Genomic DNA, 20,117 nt, shown 5'->3' with positions numbered 1-20,117 from the left:
CTAACGAACTATTTTTCAGGCGTATTCGACGATTCTGTTATTGCAAAAAAGAGAAAATATATGGAAACGCAGCTTAATACGGTTCATCATAGTCACCTGGTCATATTTGCTTTCATCAAAGGCGAACCTATAAAATGAGAAGAAAAAACGAATTTGCTTCATAAACTTTCTTAAAGAAACATCATAATTTTCACAGAAATAAAAAGATTGGAGGTCGGAGTTAATAAGAGAGAAAATGGTGAGCCTACAGAATAAAACTATGCAAAGAGAACATAAAGTAACCTTGACCACTCCAAGAGATCAAACTTGTCCAACATAGCAACTAACAAATAATCGCTGTCCAAAAACGAAGCCACAACCTTCAAAGAAAAACGAGAATAGAATTACCAATTAACAGCGCTAGCGTCCCTTTACAAGTCAGCAGTGTTTTCACATGAGCATGCGTCACAATTTCTTGTCTTGTAATGTTGTTGTTGTTGTTTGATTTTTGTTTGTGCGTTTGTTGGGTAACGCTATTTCTGGTAAACTACGATTCTAAAATGTCATCACGCGAAATAATAAAGAACCCCTTGCACTCACAAAAGAGCGTGTAAGAAAGAAACAAAATTGAAACGCTTTTTTTTGCTCAGCCAACGGACTGAAAAAAAAAAGCACCTTTAGAACCGTACCTGAAGCATGATCACATCCTTATCGAACATATCTGCACGGCATTTTACATGCAGATAGTTATATACCTGGATAAAAACGAAATCATGTCATTATTACTTCGCCAGAAACAAAACAAGGAAAACAAAAGTTAAAAGTTTAAAAGATAAGTAAAGAGAAGAACTATTGACACACTATAAGGTAACGACCAGAATGTATTTCATGCGGTACCTGGTGCATCACAGCGTAACCGTTTCTTCGCCAGAGTCCAGCATGGACTTGTGCCGCCATAGCGAGAGTGCGAAGAGGGTACTCTATTAGAAACAACTTTAGCCTGTCGTCCTGGAAAAGAAATCACACATTATACATTATTCGGAGAAAATTAAGGAACTTACGTGAGACGCGATGGCCTCACAACTGGATGGCTGGACTCTGGGTCAAGAAGTCCTCGTTCCAAACCGAGCTAGGTGACTGTGATACGCACTAAGGCAAGACACTTCTATTAGTACACCATACTCCACCCGAGAGTATAATTGGGTACTGGTGAACAGTTACAAAAGGCTGACGAAATGCATGGGGAGGGGGAGGGGGTAGGGGTGTATTGGTTCAAAATCAAACCTTTCAGCGCGCAATGTGCTACTATAGAACCAAAACCAAACCGCTGCTACTTCCAATCACATCAACACCAAATGTCGATAAGCCAACAAGATTTAGAGGTGAATAGGCACCAACACCATAACCAGAGTAACGGCCTTCGACAAATGGCTGATTGCTATCAGTTTAATATTCGATTGTTTAAGTGTACGAAGGAGATAATTAAATCATTATTCGACTGGAACCAAACCCATTCCAGATTACTGCCAGTCAATTGAAGTTATATTTAAATTATACGAAATGGCCACAGCTGAAAAAAAGAAGAAGATTAAGATTACATGCTTCAATTTTACCTGAGTTTCGAATCCAAAAAGGTCCCAAAATGACAGCTGAAATTTTTCACAGGCAAGTAGAAGACCTGAAAAAAGAGTCAAGCTTTAAAATGGTACGTCACCCATAACAAACTGATCTCAACACATGTCGACCACTATCAGCATCTGCATTTCGCGGAATTTTCTAATGGATTTCTCAACACGTATAATCCTGAAACATTATTGATTTGCTTCACTCCGCTCTCTGAATGGTTAAAAAAAACTCACACAATCATCTCAAATACTCCGATCTAAAAACATAACACAAATCCAGACTTTATCATTCTCGAGTTTTCCTGCTCTTCAGCAGGTTCGCTTGTTTTCACTTCAAGATATTGTCAGCTCCTTGTACTGATTTTATTTATTCTAGCTGGCCATCATGAATGAAGTTACTTTGGTTTCAATTTACAACACTTATTGGGAATGCATTCTATCATCCTGGGGAGCTTTTAGATTTAAAGTCGTTGAACGAATACCAAAGAAACCACCACGGCCAGTTAGAGCAAAGACTAACATCACCAGGAACCAATGAGAACTCGAAGTGCAGGCAAAGAAAGCCTCGTGTGCGGGAAAACGCGCGAATAACCGTTTTCGTTTTTGCATGCACCTCATTGGTTGAGTGTGGCACAAGTTTCTGTGATGAATCACAGAGCGATCTTACTGGTTGTGATTGTTGTGCAAGTTTCCTTGACCAATCAAAGAGCGCAGTGAGGGATAACAAATAAACTCCCGGATTATTTTCAAAATAACTCGAAAACTGCTCTACGCACACACCGAATGTTCTTACCTGCTAAAAATCTTGAGACAGGCAAGTGAACAGAAATGGGCGAAGATGCTACATCATACCGAAATACTTTCATCGCCGCAAGATTAGACACTGGAGGAAAAAAAACACATCATTATAAAAAACAAAATTTTCAAGAAAAAATAGGGCAAAAAAAGGGTTTCTGCTTTCGTATCTGCCTGACTTTGCAAAAGCATTATATTTTCAATTGAAGGCGGGCATTTAAAGCCAGGCTGGCCGCTTAAAATGCTCAAGGCTATCACCTGGACGCTGCTTAGGGCCTATAGACGGTGGTTTGCCAGCAAATGTGTGTCTGAAGCAACGAAATGGAGAGGTGTGACCCTTACAATATTCTTAGAGTTTCTTCGGTCGTGCGTTTATAGCCGATTTAATACTGCCGACCTCGTTCCACTATGCATGATTGACAGCCACACCTATGTTCCGCTTCAAGTCATCCAGTTGACGCGCATCAAACTGTTTAATTTTTGGCAACTGTCATGGCAGAGCAGTGAAAAAAATTGGTAACTAAATTTTCAGTGAAAGTCACCAATTTGGTGACCTGTGTTCGGTGGTCCTGCTACAAGCAATTTACTATTCATAGTCTCAATATAGAAGTAGATAAACCGGCCTTTACTTGTAATATTATAAATTTTATATTGTTTTCTGTTATTGAAAAAAAAAATGCCTCTTTCTCTTTGGTTGTCCGAGTATTAAGCCTTTAAATATTTTTTTTTTGTACGGTGCCTGACATTTTATTTTAGGTGACCATCTTACGATTTGAGGTCACTGTATGGCCATTATAATAAAACGTTTAGCTTGGAGTTCTGGTCCTCTCGGGGGTGTGTGTAAAAGGCAATGAATGGCTGAGCATAATCGGGGATTTGGAGCGGGTGCGCTTTGGCATTCAGATATGCTTGTTGAGACACAGCTTAAGGGGGAAGTGGCGTTAACCTAGCACCTGATCATCACAGAGTGACTCCGACATTCTTATCTCCCTTTCAACACAAACATGGACCGCTAACACATTCATTTTGCCTCTATTGTACTTAACATTTACGAATACAAGTACGTCAACTTTTTGTTCCTTTAACCAACCATGCAAAACTTTCATGACCACTTCCTCTTGCTTTTTTCTCGCCTCAAGAAGTGTTTTGATGGATTCAAGGATGGCTGTGCGAAAGATTAGCACCTGAAAGGAGACATCATGTTCATTTAGTTATTCCCTCTACCGCTGCTTGCTAAACACTGAACTGCCATCGATTCCAAACTGTGCATGGTTATTTTTTTAAGGGTAAACATCTTTCTCAAACATAACAGCTTTTGCTGAAAGTTGTTCGTAATTAAATATTTCTGAAGTAGAAAGTATTGAATTAAAAGCTATTTCCTATATGTAGATGTAAATTCCAAGTATTAACACTGCATCTGTTTTTCTGTCGTAAATGGGCGAAGCATTGGCCGAATGACCGACCGAGTCACTGTATTCTTTATCAAATCCTTAACGTCACCTGTTTCTCTGCACACAAGAGTAGAAACGGGAAACGATCATAATCAGAATAAGTTCCGGAAATAAGAGGCCTCTAATTTCCAAGACTTATCCAACCAAAGTGAAAACTGACAACTTACATCACTGAAGCACCAATCATAAACCAGCGAGTAGACAGGCATCATTCGCATTTGTAAGTTGAACGCTGCCTCCCAGTCAGGCTCTATCTCCACGTGCCGACCTGTTTTACGGGTCGTCATATCCATGCCCTGAAAGGAAATCACACAGTTTGAAACATTCCATAACCCCAACGCTGACTGCCGGCAAGGATTTTCTACGTCATTTTTAAGGATGTGACAAGACTAATTTATAGAACTGTAACAAAATGACCAGCTCCCAGTTGGCTTGTTGGCTCAGTTGTTAGAGCATTGCGCCGATGTCGCAGAGGTGATGGGTTCAACTCCCGTACATGCCTAAATTTGTTCGGGCTTTATGTTCACTACTGCTTAAGTAGTATTTGTTACTGGGAAGATCACTTTCATCTTCCGATATGAAATGTACAGCTGTAGCGAGTGTTAGTTTCGAAACGCGTAACTTGTGTATTGTTCCGGTTTATTATTTCTTCGTTGGTTAATGATTATTACTTAATAAGTTCCTATTTCAATCAGTTTCATTTAAGCACATGTACCAGATATTGTATTTCATATTGCATCGCTATAAGTACCAATTTTGTCTGCTATTCATGTGCGATCCGCTATCGGCGATTTACCTATAATCATTAGGAGCTAGACCAAATTAAGTTGTTCTTTATTTCACATTTAAGATATTTTCTTTTTTTTTTCTGGATACGTACATCGATTTATTTCTCGCTTTCCGTTCACTTTATAATCGCTTCATTGTTAATTAGGCTAGTGTTACATTTCTCAAGGATATTTTCTTAGTTTAGTTTCTGCTGCATTTTCTTTTATTTCGAACCACACGAATTCAGCTACAACGTGACGAGCAATCGTAACTACGCTATCTTCAACTTTACTTCGCCCTCTTCATCTGTGATTTCACACCGATCTCCTTATTTCCGTTTGTAATTTTGTTTACGTATTTCATTTGATTAAACCGTGATTTATATTGTTCGGATTGTTGCGTTCGGATTGTCTTCTCCGCTACACTAGTAACCTTTGAAGGTTACAACAAGGACACTGAGTTTGCATTAAACGGGATAACTTTAATTCCACTTGAAAATCATCTCACCTGCATACACTTAAGCAGTCCAAAGAATTTTTCTAAAAATTTAATGAACTTTCCTCTAAGCTCCTCGGTCCACTCCGTGGGTTTGTGTAGCAGAATATACCTACGAATGATACAATTAATTTAGAAAAAAAATTTCATGATTTTTTTTGTCAACAAAACTTCACAAGAGTCCGATTTGTCATTACATGGGACCTGTCGCGGCGCCTCCATTCCGTTGTTCAAAATGGTTACTAGCCTTTAGTTCAGGAGTATTTTCGGTGAGCAAACGCTAATCTTTAACTAACATCTTGGGATTTTGATGCAGAGAAAGGTTAGGAGGGAAACACTTTCTCCCAAGGGGGTAGTAGATGGGTAAGAGGAAGAATGGGGGAGGGGAAAGGAATATCGTTCTACCCTTGACTACCCTCTAGCCAACGAATCGGCGAACTATAGGCTGCCCACTGCGCTACCCCGCATTCCGTTTATAGACGAGTGCACTGCAGACTACACTGTTACTTACTTGAGGTCTATCATCATAAAATAGGACCTGTTGAGGGAGTGCTTTCGAAACTCAAAGGTTCCACGACCTGCACAAAAAAAAAAGGTCAGCATTTGTATCATCATCAAAGAACAAACCATAACAAACGCATAGACTACATAATCAAAGCGCTTGGAGAAGACCAAAGCAGCCCACACATTTCCACACACTTACTGTTCAAAGCCGGCTTCAACTGCTCCATGAATGCAGAAAGAATCACTTCCAACACGTCATGGTCTAAAATCAGCATCCTGGCCTAATTTAAGGAAATAAAGTTCAAACTTTACTGATTTAGGGAATAAATAATCGTCCTCTACCCTTTTTCACCAATTTACCTGAAATCATACATAGAGGATATTACATGGCCGCGTGGAGATACGAAATCTCTCTTTGAGTGTTGAAAAATATTTCAGAAGCGAGTGAAGCGCTTGGTATTCATTGGTGTTTATATAATAAAGTGCCCTACTTTGTTCATTATTTTGTGCACTATTTTGTGTCTGCTAGATCAAAAACTGCGATCCATAGCGGAATGAAGCGGGACTTCAAACTGAAGTTGGGTGTAGAACACGTGTAAAAGCGAGAAGGGGATGTACTCCTCCTCTCGCGCGCAATTCTCGATACGCGCGATCCGCTTCCACTCGTTTGATAAAATACAATAAATCAAGCGTTTTCCACATTTAAGAAGTGAAGGCACAACTCTTACTGAAAGTAACGATATTAATACAAATAATCTTACTATTGTTGGAACGGTGTAAAGTTGAACTGATAAAGATGTGACCTGATGGAAAAATAGACATAAAAACTACTTCAAAAATCCATTTTAAAAAAAATTATAAATATAAATACAATGTAATAAAAATGAATATAAATGTGCTGTAGATTCTACAAGACGTCGATTTAATTCAATTAATTTGATAAAACCCTTTGCCACAAACCAAGTAAGCGCCACTTACTGAAACAGCATGTTCGTGATCATCCTCAACGAAGTCTTTTTGGATCTGTCTGTAATGCTGCGAAACAAAATAACAGAAAATAATCGTTTATTGCAGATGTGCTGGGCGCTGTTCCCAATTTACGACTTCATGCACGTTGGAATCCAGAGAAAATAGGGTCCGAAACTGCAACCTGCTAGTCGCCGATGCGACTAAAATTTGATTGTTGGTAACCAGACTTTTAATTCTAGACGTCGACAGGCATTATATTCTTTACCTTGGTGAAATGAATGGCAAATGCTCTCTTTCCCAAGGAATCCATCAACATTCTACACAAACGATAAAAAAAGTCACGATTCATTTTCCACTAAAAATCAACAAATGTAATGCAGATTGTAATGTTTTAGGCATTTGAAATTACAGATGGTTTGTGTACTCACGTGTTCATAAAAAGCTTGTGGGTATGAGCCCTAGCAACTGAAACAAAAACGATTTTTTAAGTCCTAGTGCTAAGGTATCAATCGTAACTTGTTTCACGATGTTCATCAACAGTCACTTCCGAAATACCTTTCCACTTATGTATACCGCGACATTTCGACTGCAAACTGTTAGTCTTCTTCAGGCAAGAATGTCACCTTGCTTCGCCTTGATTGGCTGGTTTTTAATGGGCATGATTCGTGCATTTCGAAGTATTCCCAGCCAGTCATAAAGGTGAACCATGATGTCTATCCACTCGAATGAAGGAGACTAGCAATATGTATTCGAGGGTATAAGGTCGTTTCGCCGACCTCCCCTTCGCCGACAAATCGGGTCGACTCGCCGACAAATCGGGTCGACTCGCCGACGTGTTACTGACCCGTTGGCCGACTTAAGACAGAACTATGAACAAAAAAAATTTCCTGAGGACTTTTTCCCAATCTCAGGTGCATACTGATCCTCCCAGAGTCCTGAATCGACTAGCATCTGTCTATAGTGTGACCTTATTGTTAGTTATATATTTATTGCATGGATGTTCAGTTTCTTCTTTAATTATAACTAAAGGACAGGATAAGTAAAACTGTTCTACAGATCATTCTATTGTAAGTCGGCGAACGGGACATAACACGTCAGCGAATAAACTTGAGTTGTCGGCGCAGAGCACATCAGCGAAAAAGACAGGATACCCATTCGAGACGTCACGATCCACACCGGAATTGGCCTCATTGTGTGACAGACCAGTTATACTTCATTACAAGTGTATTCACCACCATGAATAACTACATATACAACCCGCATTTTTGACACAATTCCACGTTCCACGGTGGAGAGGGAGGGACTGATTGCCTAATTCAACTACTTAAGAACATCGTTACTTAAGACACAGCTGGATAGATGACTGAAATAAATTGACGATGAGCAAATCAAATGCTGTCAACAGTTACCGTACCTTTCCACAAGGAGGCGTCAGACAATAATACTCTGCTTAGAAGATCACAGTCATCCTTACGTACAAGCACAGAGTTACAGAGAATCCTCCGCAGACCATCTGTGAAGGAAAGCAAAATGAATAAAGAGGGTAAGTTTCTAACGAAACTATGGTGCTGCGTGGGTGGGAGAGTATAACAAAGTAATTTAGTATTATCAACTGAATTGATAATGTAAATTTGCCGCCGTAAATAGTTTCAAAGCTGACGGTTCTGCCGTTAGCCCTTCTTCAATCGCCCTGACGAAGGGCTAACGCTCGAAACCTGAGCTTTAAAACCTTTTACGGTGGCAAATTTACGTTATCAACTCGATCGTTTACAGAGGTTCAGTATTTTACAATTAGAAAATAAACTTATATTAGCATGCCGTACACAGAAAATTCAAGAGAAGGGGCCCAAGGCTTATCATCCTCATTCGAGAAGACTAGAACGTCTAATCATTTTCAAATGTCCTTGTAAAGACAGAACATTCTCTACGGTTATTTTGAGACTATGAGTGTTGGTCTAATCTAATCTAATCAGTTTTGCAAAAAGACTTCGTAAATAGAGCAGCAAGATAACACGAGTTCAGTACTTTACGGAATTTATTCTCACGACTGAGGATCGCTACGCTTATTATTTCTCGGCGATCGTTTACACAATACAGGGTGTAAGTTTCTATAGAAACTCTGGTGCTGCGTCGGTGGGAGAGTATAAAAGGTAATTAAGTATTATCAACTGAGTTGACAGTGTAAATTGGCCACCGTAAATAGTTTCAAAGCTGACTTTTCCATCGTTAGCCCTTCGTTCTCATGTAGCACAGGTTCAAATTTTCTTGAAGTGTTGTAGACGTGACTATTCCAGTGATCGCAATCTGTTTTTACTATCAGAAAAAACAAGAGAGCGGTTTGATTCTAGCTCGTAAATTTTTCAAAGACTACACTTGTCCTACGGGCTCGCGCAATCATTTTGTTGTCTTTGAAAAATTTACTCGAGCTTATTAACACCAAATTGCACTCTAAATCATGTTATTACCTACAGTCTATACTAATTTCTAACCACAGAAGAGAATTTTCAAAATCTGATGTGCCTTATCAGAGTGCACCAAAAGTTTTGGAAACATCAACAGTTTCAACCAACCCGAGTAATTGGTAATCTTGTTCAACCATGCCAGCATATGAACTGCACACATCTGATGTGCAATGACTTTAGTATGCATCACACGACACTTGAGAGATTTCCGACTTGGTCCTGAAGTACCTTGCTGTGTAGACCATAAGAAAACGGGGTTACGGAAAGCGCATACATGTACAAAATTAAAAGTTTTTACGCTTTTTATGTACCTTCTATCCAAGCCACCATCCAAAGAATATCTACGCCTAAATCCTTAACCTTTTAACCGCCGTGAGTTATGCAATGCGTATATGCTACTGAACGAAGCGTAACATTTTTTCCCAGACAAGAGTTACCAAAAATTCCCACTTTTTGCAGATTGTCTCTCACACTTTTGCGTTTGTGGTACCTTTATAACTTTTCTGGACTGCTCACACTGACTGTAGCTTCCTGTCCTCACAATTGATCTTCCCTGAGAAATACGGCATAAACATGTAAGCATTGATTAGGTTATTGTTGTTTGATTTTTATTACCAATTTACAGTTATGGAGAACACTTTGCTAGAATGTCAGCTCAGTAGTCATAGCAAATGTTTCAAACAGAATAAGCTTCTGAAACCAAAACGAAGATGTTAAAAATTACAGCTTTACACTGTAGCTCTGGAAAACAACCAAAGCCACATAGTGAGTGGTGTTTCCTTTACTTCTTGATTGGCACAGATTGTCTCCTAACCGACCACCCAAACAGCTTCTTGCTTGTCTACCCTCAAAAAAACTATATAATTTGACTGCTGGAACAGCTGTTTTTTTTTTTGTTTTTTTTTCTGTATCACTCAACAAATCAGATTTAGGCTTTTTGTGTTAGCAAATGCATACCCTTACTTTAAATATCAAAATATTCAATCATCATTTGATCATACTAATTAAATACAGTAAAAAATTACTCTCAAGCAAAGAGACTCAGAGACTTCAAATCCCGTACAGGCCTGAATTTTTGGTAATTGTGAAGAAGAGCTCCCCAAAAAACCTGTCGGCCGACAGTCGGCCGACAGTTGGCCGTCTGCTGCCTAAGTAGTGCACATCACTGCAAAGATCACTTTCATTCATGTCTTTATCCGCAGTTCAAATATATGACCTTCAAATATTCTTAACCGTCTAGACTCAGTATTATAATCCAGTTAACTACTGTAGATATTTCAAGATTGTCCAGGCTTCAGACTTACCTCTCTGTCCACAGTATTTGCAAAAGCTAATGCCTGATGTTGTGTACATCCAGGTATTGCTTGCTGCAGAGTCTGTATAACCTGTCAGTTTAAAGACTTAATTTTCATGATCACTGCATTCAAAAGTCCTTACACGTTGTAGACAAGTACCAGTTGTAGTGAAAAACTACCCTTAAGATGATCCTTAGGCCAAAGTACATGATAAAGTTGTTACACAAGCAAATTGATTGTTGACTTTCAATTGTTTTGAGACATTGCAATAAGCTGATCTTATCTAAAGGAACACATATAGCAGGTATTCAATGTACATGTACCACATAATAGTAAATCAAACTAACACATAAATTTGAGCAAAAAACAATGTTTAAATAATAGAAGAAAAAAACCTGTTTTTCAATCATTAGCTTAATTAACAATTCCATTGATTTAGAGAGCAATTCAAAGAACAACAGTCACATAGTTTTGTCATAACAACAGTAAACTATGAGTTAATACTTAAGCCTGGGATGATAAGGAAATACCAAGTTCATTAAGCACTGCATACAAATCCAGTAAAATGAAAGGCGATCATTGACAAACCTCATCATAGGTATGAACTTCATCATTAAATAACATTGTAACAAAAGTGTCTTCATTGCAACTGAAATCAAGAAGGAAAAAAACTTCATTAGATTTGATAATAATTCAAACCCTTCCACTCCTGGGATTGCCATAAATGAATTTCACTAATACACTGTCAAGCAAAAAGGTGATATCTTATCTAACACCAAATTCTCCTGACTTAAGTAATAAAATCTATCCAACAGACTTGGGGAGAATCAATATTTGATCTCAAATGTGAGTGGGTTAAGAGTTGAGGTAAGGCTAAATTGCATGCAATAGTTATGAATCAATCTTGATAAGCTAAACCTCTATTTTTCTGAGTGTGTTGTAGGAAATTTAATTGGATACAGAATAGTTTAATTGGTCTTTTTAACACTATACAACTGTTCCAAACTTACATCACATCTAGGTAATCAGGAAGTTCATCATCCTTGTCCCAGCAGATAAGATCAACACAGTAGTTTAACACAACATTGTAGATATCAGCTCCTCTGTCAGCTGTGTCTGGTGGCAGCTTGTCAATTGGATTCTGTGAAAAAAAATTAGGAATGAAAGCAGTGGAAACAAGACACTGGCAAAATAGAAATTTTAATATGCAGGACAACAGCTCTACACATGTCTCAAAACTTAGTACATCTCCTAGTTGTCCTTTGCAAACAACTACATGAAATCACCCAAGTTTGTTCAATCAGATAAAACAAAAACCTAAAGGAAATTGATTCAAGTTTCAGTCTGAAACTCAACACTGCTTTCACAGAAACAAGACAGGCTACTTGCAAAATGCTTAACCCTTTGATCCCTTAAAGTGACCAGCATCTAACCTCTCCTTACCATATCAACCCTGAATCAAGCATTAAGGTGATTACAGGAAATAATCACCACCTAACAAAGCACTTGATTTCCCAACAAATTCTCCTTGTTAGCACCTTAAGAAATGTATGAAAAATAGTATGGAGAATATGCATAGCGCTAGAAGGGTGAAAAAAACTACAAGTTAAGTTTTTAAATTATTTCTTTCAATGTTACCATTGTGATGTCTTAAATTCTCACTTTCAGGAAAACAGATACTTAAGATATACTACCATTAGAAAGATTTTAAATAAAATATAACTTCACACCTGTTCCACTTCAGCATCTCCCATACATTGATGTATGCTGCAGGCCACCCCATCTTTCCATGCTTCAGCATCACCACAGTCACAAAATCCACCACCACCAGATGTGTTCATCTGCAAAAAATTAAAAAGTATTCTGGGATATGAGGTTTCTGTAGAGATAGAAAACATGCATGCCTGATTTCTGATCAATACTGGGAAAATTCCTAATGGATTAGGAATTGTTATAGATACACGGCAGTTGGTGATAAATGGTTGCAGTTGAACCAAGAAGATCATTCTGTTTCTGCTTGTATTATATCCATTTTGGGATAAGGGGCTGTCCATCCAATCTAACTAACTTTCAGTAATATGATTAATTAAAAATTTTCCCCTTTTTCTTCTCAAAATTCCACCTTTTTCCCAACAATGAAAACTGAACACTAAAACAAAAGCATTAACTTCAGATTTGAAGGCAGAAAAATTAAAGATGGAACTACATGTACAGGTGTACATGTATCACACATTTTGCTTTTGCCAAAACTTTCTCATATGGGAATGAACAAATTTAATCATTTACAATAAAATGCTGTCTAAGGCAACTAAACTGTGCAACATAAAAATAGTAAAAGGAATGAAATGGCAACTGAACTTTGTGTTGTGCAATTTTAGTTCCATATCTCATACTTGTGTTCTCTACCATAACTTCTACAGTGAGCTTATTCAACTTTGAAACCAGGTGTACAATTTGTACATGTAATCACAAGTGACCACCAGCAATTACGGATTAATTTCACATGTATTTTCAAAGTTTTCCCAAAATTTCCCAAGTTGCAAGGTGACAAGGGCAATTTTAGGTAAAACTTTAAAAATACATGTGAAATTAATCCTTAATTTCCCAAGGACCCTAGCAATTACTTGTTTATCACATAATGGGCAAAATGTTTTAGGGAATTGCATTTGTGCATGATGTGCACACAATGAAGCCCTTTCAGCGCTGCCACAATTGTTAAAACAAATGTAACTGATCAACAGATTCAATGAACATTTTATTCTCAAAATAGAGTTAACAATGTTACAAGGCTCCATTCAGTTCAATTCCAATCAATAAATCATTGCTGCAAACAGCAAAAAGGCTCAATCATCACCAAGTAATCATGCCCTCTTGTTTCATTAAGAAAAAAATGCTCTTGTCCCAGCCAATCAGCATTCAGTAATTTTGCCTGGCATGTGATAACAGACAAAACTAAATGTACCCTCCACTCAATTCCACTACCACTTTACAGTTCATTCTTTGTTCATTTTGTGAAGTCCAAGATTTCCCTAAAACCTTGTACACAATAAGACAAATTTGAAGTTTTCCCTTTAAATACAGACATGTGTTTGAAGTGAGTCACAAATTTGTGTGTGAAACACGATCAGGACCCTTCTTTACCACCCACTATAAATGTTGAAAAGCAAGCATAAAAAATAGTTCTTTCCCTGAACAATGAACTATGACTGGCTGTGTCATGTAAAGTAGGTAATTTTTTTTAGAAACTGTGTGATGCTGTGTTGGTGAAGGTACCACAGAGTAATTTGCTTTTATCAACTGCAGTTCAAATATATGATTTTCATATATTCACATGCATTTATTATCAACTCAATAGGCCATTTTACAGTTGTTTACTTAGTTGCCAAGCCTTTGATTTGGAGTGAGGCTGAAGGTGACCTTGTTGTGATAGAGACCAGTATCTAGTTAGCATGATAACAAAGTAATTTGCATTTGAAAAGCAGCAAGGTTTGTATCATAACAAGGTCACCCTTAGCCTCATTCCTGTTCAAAGGCTTGGCAACCAAGCACACAACTGTAAAATGGACTATTAACTGTATCTTGACATGTTATTAGTTAACAGGTCAACAAACAAGGAACAAGAAACAAGAAACCTACCTTGTAGTGATGATTTTTGTGGATACTCTTCTGAAAGCAGTTGATACATAAAACACAAGTACTATCATGACCACAGTCCCTGAAAAATCAAAAAAGGAATCCATGTTTATTGAAACATTGTCACATACATTTTATTACCCAAGAAAAATTATTAAAGAATTTCAATCCATGTCCAACTTCCTTGAGAGGGGTATTACAATGCTTAAGACATTTTATGCCAACAAGTGGTGTTACACTTTGTTAAAAAAGAAATAGATACAGTCTTAGGCTAACAATTTAATTGATTCTTTTCTTTGAAGTACGGTTCAAAGACCTTAGAAGGCCTGTGTGCAGGATATTGGTTATCTTTGGGGCTGTTTCCGTAACAAATTCTTTTTACAGGATAAGGTTGTTAGCCTTAAGCCTAACCCCCATGCCTGGAGGGCTGTGGGACTGTCTTTAGTCTGGACCCTACTCCTTGACCTTTCTGGCTTGGGAGGCCCTACCAGGAGTGTAAACACCCCCACCGGCATAGCTCTTAGAGTCACTGGGATGCACAAGCCACTCTGCCACAACAAGGCAACAGTCCCATGTCATCTATGCTATTCAATATTGTTATTGACTGGGTCCTTTGTCAAACAATGGAAGATCAGTGAAGAGGCATAAGATGGACCTCTTTTACTATACTCCTTGAAGACCTTGACTTCACAGATGATTTAGCCCTATTGTCCCACACACGACAGTATGTTCAGGAAAAGACAGACCGGCTCTGCATGTTCAGCAACCAGGTCGGCTTGAGAATTAGCTTGAAGAAGATGGAGGCCATGTGTGTTAATGTCCCTTCCCCAACAAAGATCAGGGTAAGAGGACAGGTCATTTTATACACCAACAAGTTCACACATCTCGGAAGTGTGCTCTGCCAAGATGGGGGTACTAGTGTAGATATACAAAGCAGATTGAACAAAGCAAGAAATGCCTTTATGAGCTTAAGATCAGTATGGTGGTCAGCAAGCTACAGCACAAAGACAAAGCTTAGAATCTATCAGAGCTGTGTATTGTCAACTCTCCTTTACGGCTTGGAATGCTGGTGAATGACAGAACAGGACCTCTCAAAACTAGCATCCTTCCACACAGCTAACCTCAGGGAGATTCTGAGAATCTTCTGGCCTCAGAAAATATCAAATAACCAGCTACTGAGGCAAACCAAGCAGGAGGATATTCGTACACTTGTCAACAGGAGAAGATGGAGGTGGATCAGTCATGTGATGCCGAAGGCCAGTAACAACATAGCCAAAATTGCAATGCACTGGACACCTGAAGGCAAACGAAGTAGAGAGCACCCAAAAACAACTTGGCACAGGACAGTAGAGAAGAGACTAAGGGGGCTCGATTACAGCTAGAGCACCATCGAAAAACTGGCTAAAGAAAGACAGCGTTGGAAAGATTTTGTTGTTGCCCTATGTGCCACACAGGCATGGCGGGTAGTAAGTAAGTAAGTTTCTTTGAAGCATCTCAGCAGGCCAGAATCTTGAGCAAACTAATGTCTGCATGCTGTTTGGGACAACACTCTCACTTTGGGTGCACATATTGCTAACTGCTTACACAATGTTAGACCTTTAATGGTATTTCATATATTTTTAGCTGTAGCTCATCTCAACAAACCAAGTTCTGTGACAGACATTTCACCAAACAACTACTTAAGTTAAAGCTACAAGAACAGTATTTACCCTAAAATTGTAATTTATTGAATTATACAGTACCATTGTCAATATTAAAATTTTAATTGCGCTTAGAAATGTTAAAATTAAACTAAACCTACATATTAAAGCTAAAAATTAAGAGTATTGTCTTTAATATTGGCTGGCTTAGAAGAGGGAAAATATGATATAATTTTTAAAAACTCTTCAGACTGTCATGAGGACCCAAAAAAGTGGAAAAGCTGACAAATACTATCTTGTTTGGGTTTTCCTTGATTGCTCACATGACATTTGCCCATGCTTAATTACTAACATCACATGCGACGATTGAGACATTCATTTTTTTTTTTTTTTTTTTTAATCAAACCTGTAGTAATAAAAGCCATCTTAAATAATGAAAACTAATCATTATGCTTTTATCATCCATCTCAGCAAACAATAAACAAAACAACTGTCCCGATTTGTAGCCAAATACATGCCTTTGTGAAGCTTTTTGATCTGGTACAATATCTCATAGGCCATATCTTTGAGAGCGTTTCTGCCTTTTAAAAAATCGCAAAAATCTTATTTTATGACGCGGCAAAATAAACGATCGACCCACAAACCCGACAAGAACAAAGCAGAACTTATTAATATGCACATAAACATACGACCGCGAAAGAATAAGCCTTAATCAAAGGAAAATAAGTAAACTATCGTTATTTCAGTTTACTGGGATGATTTCTTTGTACAAACCTGCAGGAATAAGTCGGCTCTCCAACTTTAAACACTTTTCCGCAAAGTTGAGAGGGCGAGTTCATGCTTTGCAATTTTTGAAAGCCAGTCTTGGGGTCTTCTCCACAAACGAAGTACTCCAAAGGAGCAAAAATCGTTCGTTGACATTTCTCTTCGTTGATCACAGCTTTCAGATTAGGCTCCGAATGTAGCTCAAAACATTTATAAACGTGTTCCGAGAGGTGCTTTGAAAATATACTCCTGAATTCCCTCAGCTCTCTTAATCGCCAATTAATCCATTTTTTTCCAAGCTCACCAAAGTCGGATTCTGGATTTTCCCTCATCTCGACTTCACTCATTATCTATAGAAACTAAAAAAGGTAACGATCACTACACTAATTCCACGGACTTTCACATTTTGAGGAAAAATAAAGTCCTATGTACGGATTTCCTTTGGGAAATATGGCGGAGAATCAGCAGAAGGCATTACGAAGCGCATGCGCGAATAAAATTTGCTCGGCGCATTCGGCGCCATTTTGAAATTTTTAGTGCGCTTCTGCGGGCTTTCAACTGGGCGATCGACACCTTTTTGTCATATTTTTTGGAGAGGGATGAAGGAGCACGACAGGTTTACCACCATTTCTAATTCTGTGGATACTCGTGGAGTTTTCTGGTTCTTCGGATGAGCCATTTTAAGTGCGAACAAAACGCGAAAAAAGGCCGAAAACTTGAAGTTTGAGATTTGCCTTACTCACGATCGAGATGTGCATATGAGACTACAAATCTTCAAGGTTAGTCTTAAGATATTGATGTCTTACTTCTATAAATCGCGAGGTTGTATGCGGAGGCGATCGTGAGATATTCGTTATGATAATGAAGGGTAGTTTAGAATTTGATCTTATTTTACTTCAACTTTGAAATAAAATTTTGGTAAAGTTCGAGGTGACCCCCAAGCTTCAAATCACTTCAAATAACATCTTCTCTTCTTTAGTTTACGTGTCCATTGATATGATAATTTAGTCTACCCATGCGCCAGAATAACTGCTGTTTCCTCACAGGTCCATCGCATAACCGACTTACACGACATGATTAATAGTATTTGAGTTTCGTGATTGTAGGCATAACATGCGCTGGAGTTATAGAAGAAGTCTCAATTGTATCTATATAAATCTCTTTCCTCAATAAATAAACTTAACCAAAACTTAGTCTCGTTTGCATGTTCTCATTGCGTAAGAGGCTTGGGTACATGTGGAGGTTCACGGAGGTATGAGTTTTATTTGTACAACAGAGTTTGTGTTGGCTCTAGTGAGTATACATGTCTTTGAAGGTTCGTTTGGTCATTTATATATATAGTATAATATTCTGTATCAAAATGACTTGAAGTGACATGAATTTATAGTGAATCGACTTTACGTGTGTAATGAATTGACTTTGACTTGTATCAAAACAACTTTGTATCGAAACAACTGGATTCCTATGAAACTCGCAGATTAAAATTATCAAACTTTCTCTGGTTCTTAAAATATGAGCTGAGTGCTACAACTAATGGATAATTACTCAAGGGGCTGGAACTCCTTGTTTCTTTAGAATGTTAATTACAGTATTTCTGTCATATTTGAAAACAAATTTCAAGTTAAAATGTCTTCAAACTAGTTTGACTTGCATTTAAATTTGTCAGAAATGTCTTGATCCTTCAATTTTTATTTCTTATTTGAGACTGATGATAGGAATTTACTTCTATGTTCTCTGCTCTTTAGGAAGATGTGAAGTGACCCCTCTACATATAATTGGTACTACTGACAGAATGGATAGGTGCGACATTTACTGTGGCAAGCCAGTACCAGAAGCTTACTACTGGTATAAGTTATCAATCTTTTATTCTCTCCAGGCAACTTGCCTCAACTAGCTTATACTATATGTAACTTTTGTCTATACTCTTTTTGCAACTGTAAAATTACCAATAAAGTTTTTGAAATTTTTTTCCAAATTTCATTGGAAAAGAATATGAGGAGTAGTCAGGTGAAATATTGTCATGTTCCCTAAGAGTGTTTGAGCTTCTGGTAAGAGTTATAAAATTTCTTAAGTGTCTGAAATATCATACTATAAATTTAGAATTTTATAAACTATAAATTTCCTCAAATAGGTATCCAAGCCAATGCCCATAACTGCAGAATATGCAGTGTCAAAGTCCCATTTTGAGATAAGTCTCATTTCTCAAACATCTGATAGATGTAAATCATCCGTCTTCCTAAAGAGGTCTACAAACCTCTCCACATTAGTTTAATGTGACCTCATTTAGTCTTGTTACCAGGAAAAAAGGTTTTTGGAAATGTTTTTTATCCCCACTGTTAAAATATCAGCCTTACTGGTTCTTTGTTGTTTTGCATGTAATAAGAGTCTTTTTAGACCATCGAATTATCACGTAACTCTTGTAATTTAAGGGTTTGGAGAAGAATGTTGCAAAGAGTGTATACGATTTTGTTGTGCAGTTGAAATGATAAAATGAATGTAACTTTTATTGGGAAATAATTAGTTTATTTAACTATTCATATTACAGCTGGAAGCCCAAACTAGTACTTGTTTGAATTCACAATTTTCCCACATCATTGATCATATCTGATGATATTTCCGAGACTAATGATTGAGAAGACTTTTCCTTACATCGATAAAATCCGTAATTATTCCTCCATTTCTAAAAAGCTCTTTGATGTAACGACCGTATCTCTAGTACTAACGTTGTCTTGCTTTCTTTACTCGACATTGACCCTTTTTGTTTTTGTAGTCGCCCCTGCCGGTTATGATTCACGTCAAAAAAAACTTTTGAAACAGAAGATAAACTTCTGATCATTCGATCATTTGATCACGACTGGTAACAAGAGTTCTCGAGTTTTTACGAGTTGTATCGAATTTCTCGCTGAAATTGGAAGTAGATTGTACTAGCAGTACATTTGAAGCTCTAAAAAACGCTAACAGGAAAGTGAGTGCGTCAAATGATCAACGATAACTTGAGATAGCAATGATACAATAAAAGTATACTATCTGACTCGTTTGTGCTCTTCGACAGGCCTCTTGCATCCTTTACAAATAGCATCATCTACATCGATCGCCCAAACAATCACAATCTCTTGCCTTTTGAAAATAACTTAATTGCACACACCACACAAAAGTTGGAAAAATTACAAGAAAAGTTGTCTCAAATACTTGATCCATTATTGTTTTCCGACGTATTTTCCTGCTTCTTTTCTTTCGCGATTGTCAGCGGTTTCTCAAATCAAACTAAAATTTACATGACATGCGCAACAGAATGCCCCTCTACAGCAGAGGGTCATTTTGTTGCGCATGTTCTGTAAATTTTAGTTTGATATGAGAGACCACTGCTATGCGCCTGCGTCGGTTTCCTGTTCGAGAATCACGTTAGAAAAGAAGCAGTAAAATACGTCAGAAAAAACAATGGTTCGAGTATTTGAGACAATCTTTCTTCTTATTTTTTCTTCTGTAACTTGGATGGAAGCGGTAAAGTCTTGAAATTATTGTGTGATGTGTGGAAGGAAGTTATTTAAAAAATGCAAAAGATTGCCCGACTCTTGGCTTGTGATTGTCTGGGCAGTCGATGTAGATAATGTTATTTTTGAAGGATGCAACTAACCTGTCAAAGCGCACAAAAGAATTGGATAGTATACTTCTATCTTATCATTGCTATCTCAAGTTATCGGTGATCATTTGAAGTACTTGCCTTCCTGTAAGCGTT

The 20,117-nt window shown here is 37.7% G+C and overlaps 1 protein-coding gene across 1 annotated transcript in view; it reads right to left on the bottom strand.

Moving 5' to 3' along the window:
• LOC131778595 (E3 ubiquitin-protein ligase UBR2) overlaps nucleotides 1-16,832 on the bottom strand; it is a 30,937-nt gene extending 14,105 nt beyond the window's left edge. Inside the window, exons 1-24 of the mRNA XM_059095017.2 lie at nucleotides 16,391-16,832; nucleotides 13,980-14,058; nucleotides 12,074-12,184; nucleotides 11,354-11,484; nucleotides 10,932-10,992; nucleotides 10,353-10,433; nucleotides 9,539-9,601; nucleotides 9,157-9,280; nucleotides 8,001-8,099; nucleotides 7,015-7,051; nucleotides 6,852-6,903; nucleotides 6,596-6,652; nucleotides 6,379-6,420; nucleotides 5,817-5,898; nucleotides 5,625-5,691; nucleotides 5,126-5,225; nucleotides 4,018-4,146; nucleotides 3,490-3,583; nucleotides 2,398-2,487; nucleotides 1,593-1,657; nucleotides 877-987; nucleotides 669-734; nucleotides 283-359; nucleotides 97-127 (exon numbers count right to left, since the gene is read on the bottom strand). Of these exons, the coding sequence (XP_058951000.2) occupies nucleotides 97-127; nucleotides 283-359; nucleotides 669-734; nucleotides 877-987; nucleotides 1,593-1,657; nucleotides 2,398-2,487; nucleotides 3,490-3,583; nucleotides 4,018-4,146; nucleotides 5,126-5,225; nucleotides 5,625-5,691; nucleotides 5,817-5,898; nucleotides 6,379-6,420; nucleotides 6,596-6,652; nucleotides 6,852-6,903; nucleotides 7,015-7,051; nucleotides 8,001-8,099; nucleotides 9,157-9,280; nucleotides 9,539-9,601; nucleotides 10,353-10,433; nucleotides 10,932-10,992; nucleotides 11,354-11,484; nucleotides 12,074-12,184; nucleotides 13,980-14,058; nucleotides 16,391-16,728 (2,187 nt within the window). The 5' untranslated portion in view covers nucleotides 16,729-16,832. The remainder of the gene's footprint in view (nucleotides 1-96; nucleotides 128-282; nucleotides 360-668; nucleotides 735-876; nucleotides 988-1,592; nucleotides 1,658-2,397; nucleotides 2,488-3,489; nucleotides 3,584-4,017; nucleotides 4,147-5,125; nucleotides 5,226-5,624; nucleotides 5,692-5,816; nucleotides 5,899-6,378; nucleotides 6,421-6,595; nucleotides 6,653-6,851; nucleotides 6,904-7,014; nucleotides 7,052-8,000; nucleotides 8,100-9,156; nucleotides 9,281-9,538; nucleotides 9,602-10,352; nucleotides 10,434-10,931; nucleotides 10,993-11,353; nucleotides 11,485-12,073; nucleotides 12,185-13,979; nucleotides 14,059-16,390) is intronic.
• Between the last annotated feature and the right edge of the window lie 3,285 nt (nucleotides 16,833-20,117).

Source organism: Pocillopora verrucosa, chromosome 7, assembly GCF_036669915.1.
Source record: "Pocillopora verrucosa isolate sample1 chromosome 7, ASM3666991v2, whole genome shotgun sequence".
NCBI lineage: Eukaryota > Metazoa > Cnidaria > Anthozoa > Scleractinia > Pocilloporidae > Pocillopora > Pocillopora verrucosa.
The sequence above is the reverse complement of the archived record's forward strand: the minus strand, read 5'-3'. Positions and strand labels throughout refer to the sequence as shown.